The 17,182-nt window shown below is 37.4% G+C and overlaps 1 protein-coding gene across 1 annotated transcript in view; it reads right to left on the bottom strand.

Annotated features, from left to right (window-relative positions):
- Nucleotides 1-17,182, bottom strand: part of Itgbl1 (integrin subunit beta like 1) — a 261,464-nt gene that overhangs the window by 92,674 nt on the left and 151,608 nt on the right. The window contains exon 7 of the mRNA XM_021181852.3: nucleotides 15,424-15,570. Within this exon, the coding sequence (XP_021037511.1) occupies nucleotides 15,424-15,570 (147 nt within the window). The remainder of the gene's footprint in view (nucleotides 1-15,423; nucleotides 15,571-17,182) is intronic.

Here is a 17,182-nt window from a genome sequence, read left to right as displayed (position 1 = left end):
CCATACCTTATGATTATATAAAAATTATCTTTCCACTTCCTTCAAAAGTAAATATATGACATGTCCAGACCTCCCTTACCTGCTCTCTTAATGCTCCAGTAAGTGATTACTATCCTCCTCAGCGCAATCACCTGGGATCCTTATACCCATCAGAGTACATTTTACAGAAGAAGAAGAAGAAGAAGAAGAAGAAGAAGAAGAAGAAGAAGAAGAAGAAGAAGAAGAAGAAGAAGAAGAAGAAGAGGAAGAAGAAGAAGGAGGAGGAGGAGGAAGAGGAGGAAGAGGAGGAGGAGGAAGAGGAAGGGGAGGGGGGGGAGGAGGAGGAGGAGGAGAAGAAGAAGAAGAAGAAGAAAGAAGAAGAAGAAGAAGAAGAAGAAGAAGAAGAAGAAGAAGAAGAAGAAGAAGAAGAAGAAGAAGAAGAAGAAGAAGATTGCATGTTCCATGCTGTACCTGATGCAACTTTACTGATTGTATAAATCATTTGAGCTGTGTTGAGAACTGAATGTAAAATGTTCTCCATAGATACATGTGTTGGAACACTTGGTGCATAGTGTGTGGTACTGTCTTTGAAGATTGTAAAAACCTTTAAAATTTAAAGCCTGGCTAAAGCAAGTATGTCCCCAGGAGCTGACTTCGAGATGTTATACCACCATTCACTTCCAGTTCTCTCTCTACTTCTAGATCGGCCATTCAGTATAATATCCCTACCTCATATTTCTGCCACCATACCATCCATAATGGGCTGTATTCCCATAGAATCGTAAACCAAAACACACCTTTCCTCATTTGTGGTCTTTGTCATTAAGTGTATTTTATCATAGCAATAGTAAAGTCCCTAAGGAAAGACTGGGTGATTTAACAACATAAAAAGGAAGTTGAAGCATGGTCAAAACTGTGAGAAAGGAACACATATTTCCTAGCTAAGAAATGACATTTTTTCATATGTCTTTACATGTAAGAATATTCAGGTAGCACATTAGAACCTCTTTTATAAGAGCACTAACATCATTAACAAGGAGTCTACTATTGTGACTTAACCACCTCAGGAAGGTCCATATCCTGGGACCAACACCTTGGCAGCTGGGTTTGAACACACGAGTCATTTGGGTCAGAGATAACCATTCAGACCACAGCCAAGCACATCACTCAGTATATAAATTAGCACACAGTAGATTAGAAATTAATACTCCTTTTACAAATACCTGGGGCAGATATAGGCTTGATTTCCACTAACAGGGTCTTGTAGGTTGTTGAATGTATCTTCCATAAGATGTTTGTCTACTCTAGATTTAGAATGCCTTCTTATTGGGAATTGTCATTGAAGATGTAATTAGTTAAGGATATAGAGAGGAACAGGCCTGGATTTTAGTGTGGTCTATAAATCCTATTATAGTGTCTCTATAGTAAAAAAGAGAAGAGCTTAGGAAAGAGATTCATACCAAAATTGGCATGGAAAGCAGCCCAGTAACAATAAAGATTTAAGTAAGAATAATTCTGCCATTCATCAAGGAACATCAGGTGCCAAGTCAAGCTAGAGAAAGAAAGGATAGAAAGCAGGGTATTTTCATTTTACTTTGTAGAAGGGTTGAGTTCTCTTAATTTCAGATTCACCATCTGTAGAATTGTGAGACAACAAATTTCTGTTACATGTTTCTCCTTATTTCAACATCTCTAGGAATGGCTCATAGAGGTGAACTGGAGTAGACCAGAAGCAGTCAATGGCAACACAAGGGAAGAGGGTACCATGGATATAGATAAATCTAGGAGACCATAAACATGGATAAGGTTTCTGGGAAGGCACCTGAGGACAAGCAGGGCTCCTCCAGGATGTAGGGCTCCTTTCCCATGTAGCCTTTGAACAATGTGCCCTGTTACTGCTGCTAGCCCAAAGTAGGTTAACTGCTCCCATGAGCATGGGGATCAATTCTCAGTAATGGCTCTTGCTGTCTACAAAAGCCACACTAAAAAAAAAAAAAAAAAAAAAAAAGAAAAGAAAAGAAAAAAAAAAAGCTATGAAGCTAACATGCCCTTAGGCAAGCAGCTAATAAAATGCAGAGGGTGGGCAGGGGACATGCCTAAATGGATTGTTGGATTCAACTAATCATATCTTTGACTAAATAATGGAGAATGTGTTCAGTCAGAATTGTCCGCAAAAAAAATTCAGTTTAATTAACAAAAAGAAATTATTTCCTTATTCAAAACTTGAGAAACTATATAGAGAGGAAATAAACAGAAACAGACATTAGCTTATGAGTGTGTACAAGAGAAAACAGAATATTACCATAGCTATTTAGGTAACCACATACTTCTGCTCTACAATTATTGCCAAAAAAGAAATCCAAAGTGTTTTTTTTTCCTGGCAAAACAAACAAACAAGGAAAAAACAACCTATTAGCTCAATTATTTTCTGTTTGAGCAAACTATCAGTACCCTGTATGTATGCTGTCAGGATTAGAATGTGCCTGACTATTCTTTCTTTGTTCAATATTCTCCTTGTATTGATGCGTTTCTGTCTCTGTGTTTCTGTCTCTGCCCCCCCTTTTCTTTCCCATTCCCCTGACTCATTTTTCTACATATTCAATGAATCATGAAAAAATAATCCCAGAAGATATTAAAGTCCAGTGCAACATTTGAGCAATCCCTTATGTCCCACCAGCTCATTCTAAAGTGGGGCAAACACTTCAGCACCATCCGGTGCAGCCAGCTTGTGCCTGCTACACAATTCTGCAGAGCTATGTTTCTTAATAGAGGTGCATAGTACAATCACTCAGGGAACTATAAAAGTCCTCGAAGGCCAGAAAGCAGAACAGACCTGGCAGACTGGCCCAAAACTTGGCCCTGGTATCTTTAGAGTGCTTTTGCAAAGACCGAGGCCTCATCCCTTATGATTTTTCTTCAGACAAAAATTCCCATCAACTAGAAATCTTCCAGAAAGTTTCTATCACTTGAGTCTGAAATTTTTGTAAAACATCTTTTGTTTTCTCCTCTGGCCATCTCCCCTTCATTCTCCATTAGTCCTCTTTAGATAGGGCTGGATAGCCCTTCTAGAACAGTCACCTAACTTTATTATGTTCATTCTGTCAAGGCATCTAGATTTGCTTCAATTACTTGCTTTTAGTTTGATTTTCTTTGCGTGATATACACTAGACGTCTGTGACATTTGTTGTCATACATGTTTTTCTCTACTTAGTATCTCATATAGTAGGACACTAATAGACATATGATGAATGGAAAGATGATATGTGAATGAAAGAATATGGACCTTGTTTCCTCTAAATTTTATGTCCTTGGGTCATGAGCAAATCATGTACTTGCACTCCTGCAATTGCACCTTACAATTTCAGTATTACTTTGAAGTTTGCAAAGAAATTTCATGAGAATTGTTTAATTGTAGCTACAACATCACCTTAGAGGAAAGGAAACATCAGTTATAGAATGCTATTTTAAAAAAGAATAAAATTGAGGTGCCCAAATATCAAAAATGAAAAAAGAAAAGTCTAGTGTCACACAGATAATAGGTGGTAGAGGACAAGTACTTTAAGAGGACATAATGCCCAGCATCCTTCCTCCATGTTCTTGCCACCTTTGAAGTAAACATCATTAGGATTATAAGCAATTTGTGTAAGTTATACACTCCCTATGGAGGAAAAATACAATACTAGTAGTATGATCCGGTGGTTTGTTTGTTTTACCTAAATTGAAAATAGACTTCTGCAGATAATGTTTACAGGGTTCCCCAGTAAGAATCTGGAGTCACTGCCATTAGTGAGCAGAATAAGGGCATCGTCATCATACACTGTATCATACCCCCATGCAAATTTATAATCCTTTCAAGATCTTACTTGCTAGTAAGCATGACCTGAAGACTTAAATCCCTCTGGACTTATCTCTTTATGTAATAAAATTATCTGGAAGAAAGTGTCTTGACAGGAACATGAATTAAGTCACTTGAGTTTTGTGGTTGTCTCTTCTATAATTACAATAAACTATACTCAAGAGTATAAGTTCTCAGATTCTGTCTCCTCATCACAATGTAAATGCTTACTCACATTAACCACAAAAAGCCTTCCTAAAGTGTATCCAGAGTCAGCAGCCTAAGAAGATTTTCAAAGTTCCAGTGCAGATTTTCTTTTTCTTTTTTTTTTTTTTTTTTCATCTCACAGTCTCACATTCTCAAGACCTTTGGTTATGATCATACAATACAGACTTTTGAGTGGAAACCTGACAAAGCTGATGTGTTTGTCAAAGACTGCATAGGATCTTGGGTACTTGTTTCATCTCTGGGACTACCTAAGCCTCACAAGTCTGGCTGCAGTACTACACCAGACCATTTGGTATTATTTACCAGAACCCACATGGCATGAATATTATGAGTAGTAATGAGGCTAAAATTATTTAAAATCTTAAATAGAAAGCCAATTCTTTCTTCCTTCCTCCAAATAAAAGGCACCACAAGCTAAATAAATATTTGTGGAAAAGCAAAGTCTCATCTGTCTTGTTACATTCCAAATGAAAGGGTGTTTCATAAAGGGATACATTACTCTCAACCCAAAACAAATACTTGGTAAAAGGCAGAGACTAGAAGCACATGTGCCCGAGGCACGTGATCCCAGGGAACAGGGATGAAGGATAGGGGATGGCTGTGAGCTCTCAGTCCTTTTATCTGGTTATGCAAGTCTAGTCTTGGAGCTAACTTTGAAGATGAGCAAGAAGTAACGAGCAGGGTGTAAATGAAAGCAGTAATATAATCTAGGGGTCCAAAGATGAGAGCACAGAACTAAGCTCACACACAACCTAGAACAGTAAAAGACAAGGAAAGCCATGATATGAGCCAACATAAGCTACTTTAGCTTATGGTCTGATAAGTTTGTACTTCACTCATGGATGGTCCAGGTTAAATTACAGGCAGCTCGGTCTCATACCAGTATCTAAGTATCTCACACAAAGGAAGGGTTCTTTGGCTTCCCATTTAAGATTTCAAATAATTTTATCCTCATTACCATTCATAATATTCATGCCATGTGAGTTCTGGTAAATAATACCAAATGGTCTGGCATAGTACAGCAGCAAGACTTGTGAGCTTAGGTAGTCCCAGAGATGAAACAGCATCCTAGAGACGAATCATATTGGAAATGTTATCTCCTAGGTTTTTCAAAATACTAATCTGACTTCCAATAAATTGTGTTGCTGTCTCTTCTCTCTCTCTGTGTATGCTTATATTGTATGTGCTTTTTTCACACACCTGTCAGCAGACACGATGATATAATTTGAGATATAGGAAGGAAAAAGAAGAGCTTATTAATTGTGCTATTTGTGGCTAGATTTGCACATTGATAGCCTGAGTGACCTTTGATATTTTAACAATGATGTAATAAATGGGAATCTTGGTGTTTCAATGTCAACATTAAAACTAAATCACAATGTGAATTTTTCTTAGTAGCAAGACTCTAAGAGAATTTATCAGACCCCTAGAAATTATGAGAATATGTTCTTATACACTCCAAACTTGTCATTTCTGGTACATCTTCAAAGTGAGCTTTCATCCTAGATTTACATAGCTAGCCAGAGGGACACACACACACACACACACTCACGTGGGGCACTGGGCTATGCAAAGACAGTCTGGTCTCCAGTTGAGCTGAGATGTTGAACCCCGGGACCCAGTGGTGATAATTCACCTACATGGGACAGAAGTAGTTCTCTCATGTCTCCTGGAACCCTGGCTCCTGTTGAAGTTACCACCCCCACAGCCCCCACAGGAGAAGTGCGTGGGTAGGCAATGTCCCAAGCTTCTGACCTTCAGGCTAAACCTCTCCCCAGTTACCTAGCAACACAAAAGATAGCAGCATACTTAAAGGGGGGCTGTTTGGCCCCTCCTCGCTCTCTCACTCCTCTCTCTATCTCTTTGTCTTTCATCTCCTCTCTTCCTCTCTCTAGCCTTTCTTCTTTCTCTCCTTTTCACCTTCTCTCCTCTTGGCCAGGGTCGATCTCTCTCTCTCTCTCTCTTTCCACCTTCTTTCCTTTCTCCCTACCTTTCTATAATAAAGCTCTAAAACCAGACAATCTCTGCTCAAGGCCCATTGCACTTGGAGGATGGGATAGGCTTTCTCCTAATGAACTGTTTCTAATCTGATCAAAGGCCTTCCTGTGCTCCAGCCAAAGTCCTCTGCACTCACTCTTGCTGGTGTGGGAACCTCTCTTCCCTCAGCCCTCTCTCCCATAACCCTGGCTACAGGGTGTAACCCCAGGGCCCCTTTTGGTTTCGGGGGGCTGCCTCTTGTCCACCCCCATTGAGTAGTCAGAGGCTTAGATGCCCACCCGGGGCCTAGTGGAAAGTCTGGCAGCCCTCCCGCATATACCTTCCCAGAGCATAGGAGGAACTCTGGCTGGATGTGTGCTATCCTCCCTGCCCCCTCCTTCCCCTGGCCCCTTTTAGTTCCCATACACACAGGAGGAGAGAGAGAGGAGAGAGAGAGAGAGAGAGAGAGAGAGAGAGAGAGAGAGAGAGACAGAGAGACAGAGAGACAGAGAGACAGAGACAGAGAGACAGAGAGACAGAGAGAGACAGAGAGACAGAGACAGAGAGACAGAGAGAGACAGAGAGACAGAGAGAGACAGAGAGAGACAGAGAGAGACAGAGAGACAGAGAGACAGAGAGAGACAGAGAGAGACAGACAGACAGACAGAGAAGAGTAGGGAGAAGTGAGGAAGGGAGAGAGGAGGGGAGATGAAAAGGAGAGAGAGAGAGAGAGAGAGAGAGAGAGAGAGCTTTGTAAGGTGAGCTTTGCTTTCTTTGCCTCCAATCTGTCAGAACATGGTCATATTCTCTCTTTTATCTGATGTCAGGTAGAAGTTGGATTTCTGCTTTTTCCTTGTTTGTTTGTTGTTTATTTGGTTTTATATTTATGTCTTTATTTTGTATGTTTGACTTAAAGAAATTGCTTGTGTGCAGAGGATACAGGACAACCTGCCGCAGTAACATCTCTTTGCACCAGGCCATTGATGGCTGCTTGTGAAGTATTAGTTTTCTTCAGTGGTGCAGCTGCTGAGAGGCTAGCCATGCTCTAGCAGATGGTCTCCAATCAAGCAGACTGGATTTAAAAAGATAGTAAGCCATCATATAATGTCTGGTGGAAAAAAAGGATCAGAATAATAAGAGATGGCATGAGATGCATGCATGAATATTAAATAAAATATTAAAATACTGTAATTTCCTTCCACACTTGTGTTTATCATTTATGATTTGTTATATGTCACAAAAACCTAACACAGGGCATTGTAATTTGTCTTGTAGAGGTCTAAACAGGAATTATTTCAGGATTTATAAGCCATATGGTTTCTATGCCAACTACTGAAACTTACCTTTATAGTAAAGAGGTAGTAGCCACATGTAAACAAGATGATGACTCTTTTCAATAGACCTCTTTTACAAAGCAGAAACTCAACACGCTAGATCTCACTGCCTCACCCCTGGCTGAGGTAATAAATTAAAAAAAAATCAGATAATCAATAAATGCTAAATTGATTTGATTTGAAGCAATAAAACTGAACATATACTTCATCTGCTGCCTGATTTATAGACTGCATGGTCTATTGAAATTTTGAATTCATTTTGGAAACCCAACATAATGGCTAGGCTATTAATTTTTAATAACATGTGTGTATCCAAGAAAGGGAATCATAGGTCTTGACCAGTTGAATGACCTGAAGCTTAGCCAAAGAGATGGCACTCTGCCCCATTGATTTTCTATTAAAAAGAACATATACTAAGGCTGGAATGTCCTCAAAAGCATGACTGATAATCAGATGAGATTTTACCCCACTGAAAACAGCTAGCTTTGCCCATTTATACTAAATAAAATATAGAAAACAACTTCCAGAGAACCACAATCAAGACCCCATGATGATTTTAGTGTTTTCCTACAAATAAATATGTAAATACATTAACAGAGTGGTCCTGGCTGTTACATGTTTCATTTTAAGCTCACTTAAAGAAATTGGAATTGGATTACTGTCCAATTTTCTATTTCCATTTCAAATAAGTTTTGACAATATTTGCTACAGTCTTCCCTAAAAAAATTCTTAGCCAGAGAATTTCACGGGTTTTCTATTTACCACGTGAAAATGATTTGAGATGCAATAAAAATATCTATTCAGATCAATTTCTATTTTTGGAACAAAATATTCTGTCACCAAAGAAAAAACATTTAAACAATATTAGTGGCTGGAACACTTACAAAAAAAAATACTCCATGTGTTTTACTTGGTAGTGGTACAATTTTAGAGGATGTGGATTAAGAAAACCTCAGGTAATTAAAAATGCTATGATATTTATCTAGTAAAGTATTCGTGATGGTTAATACTCATTGTCCAGGTGACTCAAAATCATCGAGGAGATTAGTGAGCCACACTGATTAATCTGTTTGTGAGGGTGTTTCCAAGAAAAAGTCAAGAGAAGATATGTCCCAAATATCACCCATTCTGTGGGCTGAGCTGGTAATAAAAGGGAGAAAGAATAAAGTTGGCTTAACTCTGATTTTCACTTTTCCTACTTCCTGACTACTGTGAACTGCATGGCTCTGCTGTGATATGTGATGGATCGAGCTCTTGCATCAACTCCTCGTTAAGCTCTTTCTGTCCAACATTTCTGTCATAGAGACCTATTACAGTGTTTTACATTATATTTAAGACATGAAAGTATGCTTTCTAATATCTTCTTTTTCTTTCTGTTGTATGATAGAGGGAAAATCAAGATAAAAAGATAAAGGATGAAGACTATAAATAATTTTCATCTGGGAAGGGGGTCCCTAAATAAACACTTTACTTGTATTCAGCATGGATCTTTTCTAATCTTTTTATTTAGCACTATGTTTTCAGGGACATACCTTATGCCTTCATTTTAATAAATGACAATATATAATATGACTGAGAGACAAAATTATGGATTTGTCAGACCTTTCAAGTGGACTACCATTTCTGGGCACCTTCACCTGGGTCTATCTTTATGAGATTTTACAGCATCCCAAAAGAAATTCACATACTCTTTGAAAACATAGGAAGAAGGCTGACCACATATTTACTGTTTTTGTTACATCTTAATCTTTTCCTTTATGGGTATCCTTAAACATGTTACAATATATAACAATTACATTCCCAAAGTTTCATTAGATATAGAATACATACATAACTTAAGGCTTGATAATGAGTTCTTCTGGGTACAGAGAAAGAAATAATAAATAGGCTTTTCTCTGCTTGGATACCAAAGAATGTATCACTACATGGTACAGAGCACATAAAACACAAAATAGTATCAAAAGTTCAGTGGTCTCAGCATTGCACAGAAACTTCCCAGGTAGTCCACAATTGATTTATCATCACCATCATCATCATCATCATCACTTATGTTCTGTTTGAGTCCAGATTTTGCTTGCTGACCTCAGTCACCACTCCCTATTCATTTCCTATCCATTGGTGAACAGTGGGAGTGTTAAATACAGAACCATTTCTCCAGGTAAAGCAGAGCTAAGAAGTTTGTTTGTCAGAACTGTTTCTTCTTCATCCTTAACTACAGGTCCTTGACAGCTAAATCTTGCTGGCATATGCAATAGTGTTTGAGTTTGATGGTTGTATATGGGGTGAATCCCCAGGTGGGGCAGTTTCTGGATGGTCCTTTCTTCCGTCTCAGCTCCCAACTTTGTCTCTGTAACTCCCTCCATGGGTATTTTGTTCCCCATTCTAAGAAGGAACGAAGTATCCACACTTTGGTCTTCCTTCTTGAGTTTCATGTGTTTTGCAAATTGTATCTTGGGTATTCTAAGTTTCTGGGCTAATATCTGCTTTTCAGTGAGTGCATATCATGTGTGTTCTTTTCTGATTGGGTTACCTCAGTCAGAATGATATCCTCCAGATCCATCCATTTGCCTAAGAATTTCATAAATTCATTGTTTTTAATTGCTGAGTAGTACTCCATTGTGTAACCAAGGAGCTAACGGGGTCTGCACCCCTATAGGAGGATCAACAATATGAACTAACCAGCAACCCCCAGAACTGTGCCTCTAGTTGCATATGTAGCAGAGGATGGCCTAGTCAGCCCTAGAGGCCCTTGGCCTTTCGAAGATCATATGTCCCAGTACAGGGGAATGCCAGGGCCAGGAAGTGGGAGTGGGTGGGTTGGGGAGCAGGACAGGGGGAGGGTATAGGGGACTTTCAGGATAGCATTTGAAATGTAAATGAAGAAAATATCTAATGAAAAAAAAACACAAAAACTACAGGTCCTTGAGACTAGATTTGGAATGGCACCATTTAGTGCTTGCCATTCCAGTGTCTCTGAGCACTTACTTGCACATCAGTATTTCAAGGAATAAACTGGGCCTACTTGATCTCTTTAAAAGAGAGCACACAATTAGACAGAAACACAACTGAGCCTTTGTCACTTGACACTCAGTGAACTCCCTACTGCACTTAACTTACAGAATCATAATTAAGCAACAAAGTAAATATAATCAAAGACACTACATGTGGTATGCTGCTTAATTGAGAATGTTTAGAAGATTTCTAATATTGTAACTTTTTGTTTCAAATAAATAACCCATCTGTAAACATGGATTTTCAAAGGAATGATTCAATGGTCTCCAAGCCACATGAAAAACAAATTGCATAGGTTTTAAAAAAGCAATTTTCATGGGTGCTACTCTGATAAAAGAAGCAAGAAAATTTGAAGCTGTGGTTTTCTAAAGGTAAAGAGAGATAAATTGTGACTTCAATTGAAAAAATCTACAGATGGTGAGAATGTGACATGCTATTATTCTTTGAAATGTGTTCCCTAGGTAGGGAAATTGAAAAACATATGATTAATTCATTAATTAAAGCATACTAATTGATAAAAATGAGGATAACATTTCCATTTTCTAGATGATAAAATAAGAAATAAAATAACTATTTCCCACGTATCATTTTTCTTACATTTTGCACCATTTCACATAGAGGTATGCGTTTATGAATGTCCAAGGAATGAAGATATAGGGAAATTTTTTTTAATATTTTTTATTATGTATTTTCCTCAATTACATTTCCAATGCTATCTCAAAAGTCCCCCATACCCTCCCCCCGACTCCCCTACCCACCCATTCCCACTTTTTGGCCCTGGCGTTCCCCTGTACTGGGGCATTTAAAGTTTGCGTGTTCAATGGGCCTCTCTTTCCAGTGATGGCCGACTAGGCCATCTTTTGATACATATACAGCTAGAGTCAAGAGCTCTGGGGTACTGGTTAGTTCATAATGTTGTTTCACCTACAGGGTTGCAGATCTCTTTAGCTCCTTGGATACTTTCTCTAGCTCCTCCATTGGGGGCCCTGTGATCCATCCAATAGCTGACTGTGAGCATCCACTTATGTGTTTGCTAGGCCCCGGCCTAGTCTCACAAGAGACAGCTATATCAGGGTCCTTTCAGCAAACGCTTGCTAGTGTATGCAATGGTGTCATTGTTTGGAAGCTAATTATGGGATGGATGGGAAATTTTAACAATTTTACTGAAATACAACCAAAGAGCAAGGATCCAGGCAGAATGCACAGGGGACAGAGATACAAGGACAATGTGCTGATGATGATCAAAGACAGCAGACACTGCAGACACATTGTGAATAGTAATGCCCGCAGATAGATAATTTATTTTGATGGTTATACAAGACAATACAAGGAATTTGATAAATGGTGGAAGTTTATAACACAAACAGCAAAATATATGAGAAAGAGCTTTTTAAATTACTCCTATCTGTGGGCAAGAAGATCCTTTCTTGTGCTTCCAGTAGGAAAGCCGATTACTGAATTTTTTTTTTAAGAATATAAATTGCTTGGCTATATTTTTCCTCAAAAGACTTAAGATATTTTCATTCTTTATCCCACATCTAAGAAGTAGAACTAAGGATTTATGTGTATATTTTGCTCCAAGAGTATAATTTATGGCATCAGATAGAATAAACAGCCATAATATTTATAAAAATGATTATTTTGCTACACTCGAAAATCATGTGCAACTGTGTAAACAGACAGTAATTTTCAAGATTATAACTATAACAAAAAGACCATTTAGTGTGCATTGTTTAGCAAATTACCATGGCACAGAATTAAGCTATTTTAAACAATAGCTCTGGAGTTCAGAGCACTTCATTAAGAGGTAACATGACACCCGCAGGCCTGGAACTTACCATATAAACAAGCAAACTATAGATACTTTTTACTATATAAAATAAACACTTCAAGTTTCACTTCACTTATTTTCAATCAGAATAGTTATATTTTTCCCAATTTCATTGTGTTTTAGGGAAGTTACATTGAAAATGCATTTAACAGTTTTTTTTAACCACTTTCTCTATTCAAATAAGTTCACATAATTGTATTTATTTTGATTTGGTTGTTGTTACTGATAACACATATAGAGTTAAAAACCTTAATCATTTGAATAGCCATGTGTTTAGGTGTATGTGAAATTTTGTTCTGATTACTTATTTATTTTGGCCTACTTGTACTTCCTAAAGTTTGATTGGAGAAGACTGTATGAAATAGGAGTTTGCATACAATAACCAACATGCCTCAAATGTCAGTTACTTAAACAACTGGAAATTTTATCCAATTCACTCACTGTGGGAGGATCAGCTGAGCTAACTGCTAAATACTGTCACTCTAAGACCCAAGCCAAGGGACCAGAATCTGTCTGTAGCGCACCTCCAGGAAAGGAGGAAATAACAAATCCTTCAATGCTTCTCTAAGTTTCTGCTTGGAAGGAGCAAGCTTTATCAATAATGATAAAACTGCAGGTTATTTTTTTACCAAAAGAGTTAAAAACTAGTGTGTAGACTATCTTAATCTGCTTGTGCTTTTTAAATACAGAACACACATGTAAGAAATGAAAAGTGACTTCCCACTGCTTCTGAGAAGTAAAGACAAGATGAATAAGCTTATAAAAACATCAACTACAGAAAAAACATCCAGTTGAATGAAATCATATCTAGAGACAATAGAGACTAAAAATCAAGAGTTTAAAGATCCTCAGTTCTTTCAAGAATTCAAGGATCTTAATCCTTAAGACAGAAGGACCTCATGTACTCATCACCATCAAAAACAAGTAATAAAATTTAATTATTTTAGGACATACCTACCCCATAGAATATTCTAGGGGATTCTACCCCAGTTTGTGGACTGATGAGGCTCTCTGGTGCTTATAATTGTTTTCTTCAATCTTGTAATCACAGCCGTGGTGGGTATTCATTCAAAACTGCAAAACTAACTCTTTCAAAGCTTTCCTATGAGATGTGTGCTTCAGAGAACCCAGTCGCAACCACAACTGTAGCCCCACAGGAAAGCAGAGTGCGCCAACCACAGATTCAAATGCCTGATGGACTATTGCATTTTGGTTTTCATTCTCAAACTCCCATGGGGTGAAATTCACCCACCAATACCTCCATCTCTCTTAAGGAGACTGGTAATTGTACATTTATACAGTGCTTGTAGAAGCTTAAGCAAATTCATGATTTAGTCAGGTTATTCATATATATTGGACATCCTGTTGATGCAATATATTTTAACTATATATTATTCCTCTAAAATGGTAGCTAAGAGGTGATTCTTGGAAAGATGGGAAAACAATAGGTATTAGACACAAAACTTATTCATTGTTTATTAAAAGTTAAACATATAATTCCCTTGTATTTATTCTGTGTATTAGAGTCTAGACATAATAAAAAAAAACACCAGCACATGTATACATTTAAAGAGAATCTTGAGGTGTGAAAAATAATTTTAAAAGTTTTATTTTATTAGAAATAAATATAATTGAATATATAATTGAAGAAAATATAATTGAAGAAAACAATTATAATTTGACATTTGTTCATTCATGGTCTATTTATTTCTACTATTAATACAATTTTATATTTAGATGACCTTATATAATGTGTATGTCTTAGATTTAAACAATTCTTTAAGTCCTCAAAACACAGACACAACCCTGTCGCTTGTTTGGGACTTTATAACAATAGTAAAATCTTAAATGGCTAAAGTGAAAACACCTGGAAAAGGGTTCTCAGAAAAAAATCTATTTTGATATGAAGCTACTCTTTATTTATCTTGAGGTTTTTTGCTTTGGAATCATCTCTATTATTATAAAGGGATATATTATATATAATTTATATTATATATAAAGGGGCATATAATATATATGGATAAAATATATAAAGGGATAAAATATAAACACTTAGAATAAATAACAGGAACACTCCATGTGCTAGCTTCCATCGTTCACTCCTATCACAGAGCACAATGTTGAAATTTTCACTAGAGAAGATAGTGATGTCATGACAGTACCTGGCTAAAGACTGTCAATGTGGATGTGTAAATGTGTAAAATGAGTAAAAGTTGTCTGAGGGTTAGGACAATTTCAACCCTTGAAAGCCCAGAAGCTTGACAGGGTAATTTAGTACCACCTGAGTGTATTTTATACTGGATGGAGCAGAATCTCCTGTCTGGGTTATTGGTAGAAGGCAGGATATTCAGAAATATCTCTGACATTAAAATTTTCTGACCCATACTCCACTAGCTTACTCATAATATATGTAGAATTAGTATTCACAGCTACATCATTCTGTAATTATATCTAAAACACCAGGGTTTAAACACTAAAATGTTAAACTTTGACTTATATGAATTAAATCTTAATAAATAAAGCATATTAACCAAACAACACAGCAGAAAATCACATTTTTAATCTAAAATTCAAAGAATTTTCCTTGTTCTGTTCTAAACAACATTTTTAATAGAGTCTACAAACAGTTCTAAAAACATGTGTCAGATTGATGTTGCTATTCTCAAGTGAGGTATGAATTCATATTCCTACTTTGATAGATCAAAAAGAATGTTCTTACAGATGAGTTTTTCCTTATCCTGAAGTTTTTCTTGATCTGAGAGAGCAATAACACACCCTAAGCTAAATGTCTTCCATAGAAGCAGCTTATTCATGCATGTTTATACAATGCTTTTCCAAGTGAACAATACCCAATAAACAAAGGTATTGGATTCCATAAATGTCAGTGGACAATTAGATTCTGAAGTTCAGAAAGCTTTAAGCAAACATCTTAACTGTGCTTTTGTTGTTTTTAATGTATTGAACTGGATGAAGCTAAACTGGAATTGAACAAGCTGAAGTAGAGAAAATGGTGTGTGTGTGTGTGTGTGTCCACATGAAGAGAGAAAAAGGAGACAGAGAGACAGATTTTCTTTGGTATTTTTCCCTGATCAGACTGTAGTTTACCTATTCTGAAAAAGCAACAATTTTTCTTTTTTTAGAGACCTCAGGCACCAGTGGGGGGTGGGGTGGGGGACATTTGATGCATACTATTAGAAAGCCATGATAAGACAAGTGGCTTTACTCACCCCTTCCAGAGCAAGGAAGATCAGAACTACCCTGGCACTTCTTGGCACTCTCCTCAGCTGACAATGGGCAATTCCTTGGGTGCTCACATTTCTTCCCATACCAGCCTGCTCTGCAGTCACATCTTCCACAGTTACACTGCCCGTGACCTACACAGAAAAGAGGAGGGGCGATTACATGAACATTATATAACCATAGTTTATAGCTTTTATTCTAAAAGTGACTCACTTTTTTAAGTCAGCATCTTAATTTATACAGCATTAACCATTAAGGCAGAGAACCATCCTTTTCCTCAAAAATTTAAACAACCAACATACATTAATGGATCAAAAAGGACAAATAAAAGCAACAAGTATGGTTTAATAAGGTTTTTAATTTAACTCTCTCAAATTCTAGATAAATGTGATTGTATTGGTCTGCTGGGAAGTAAGTGGAGTATTTGATGGATTTGGCAATTACTTCATGTGAAGGAGAACTATAAGAAATAGAAAACAACCGATTTTTTAAAGGAGGTTTTTCTTTCTAATGAATCAGTCAACTGGTTTATATATAGTTAAAAGAAATAAGGAGCCACAAACTGACAACAAAGCAATAAAATCTAGAAGTAGAGAGACTTCCCCATATCCCCATGCTTTATTAAAATATAATATAAAAAATTTAAAAAATAATGCACACATAAGGAGGAAGTGGTTGAAAGCATCAGAGGGAAGGGACTGAATGATGTATCTATATTACAATTTAATTTTTTTTAATTTATAAAAATGTATATATTGAAAATTTACAGGAGTGAGACTGTTCTTCAGACATACATGGTGAACTGACTGTTACAATCAAGCAAATGAGCAGGTCTCTCACCCCACACAGGTGCCTGTTTGGGTTACCAACATTTAACGCACAAATCTAAACACCTTACAAATCTAAAGCATACAAATCCCAGTAATTATATTCACCATGCTGAATGTTATGGCTGCTGGACTTATTCGCCTGTAATTTTGAAAGTTTGTTTGCTTTGATCAGCAATTCCTACCCTCAGTATTTGGGATCCATTCTTCTACCCTATTTTTAAGAAAGTTTGGGAATATAAGTCTCATTTCCCCACTTAAAGTTATCCCAATATATTTAAGCAAACTTTTTCTGGAACCAGTTGGAACTTTTTGTTCACCATTTTTTCCTTTGGTAGGTAAGGAGGGGTACAAAGTCAGGCTGGCCTCAAACTCTTTATATAAATGAAATGAGGCTGTCAACTCCCAATCATCTTGACTCTAATCTCCAAAGTCTCAAGATGACATTCATGTATCACCACATCCAGATTTTTATTTTGTTTTGCTGGAAATTGCTCCTGTCTAAAGGAAATACACGGACAATGAGTGAAACAGAGACTGAAAGAAAGGCCATCCAGAGACTGCCCCACCTGGGGATCCATCCCACATGCAGCCAACAAACCCAGTCACTATTGCTGATGCCAAGAAGTGCATGCTGACAGGAGCCTGATATGGATGTCTCCTGAGAGGCTCTGCTAGAGCCTGAACAATACAGATGCAGATGCTTGCAGCCAGCTCTCCGGACTGGGCACGAGGACCCCAATGGAGGAGTTAGGGGAAGGACTGAAGGAGCTGAAAGGGTTTGCAATCCCATAGGAAGAGCAACAATAACAACCAACCAGACCCCTCAGAGTTTCCAGGGACTAAATCACCAACCGAAGAATACTCATGGAGGGACCCATGCATATGTAGCAGAGGATGGCCTTAACTGGCAGCAGTG

The sequence above is a fragment of the Mus caroli genome, unplaced genomic scaffold (genome assembly GCF_978045245.1).
Source record: "Mus caroli unplaced genomic scaffold, Mus_caroli_1 scaffold_12, whole genome shotgun sequence".
Taxonomy (NCBI): Eukaryota; Metazoa; Chordata; class Mammalia; order Rodentia; family Muridae; genus Mus; species Mus caroli.
Note: the sequence above shows the minus strand (reverse complement) of the source record. Positions and strands in the feature narration are given on the sequence as shown.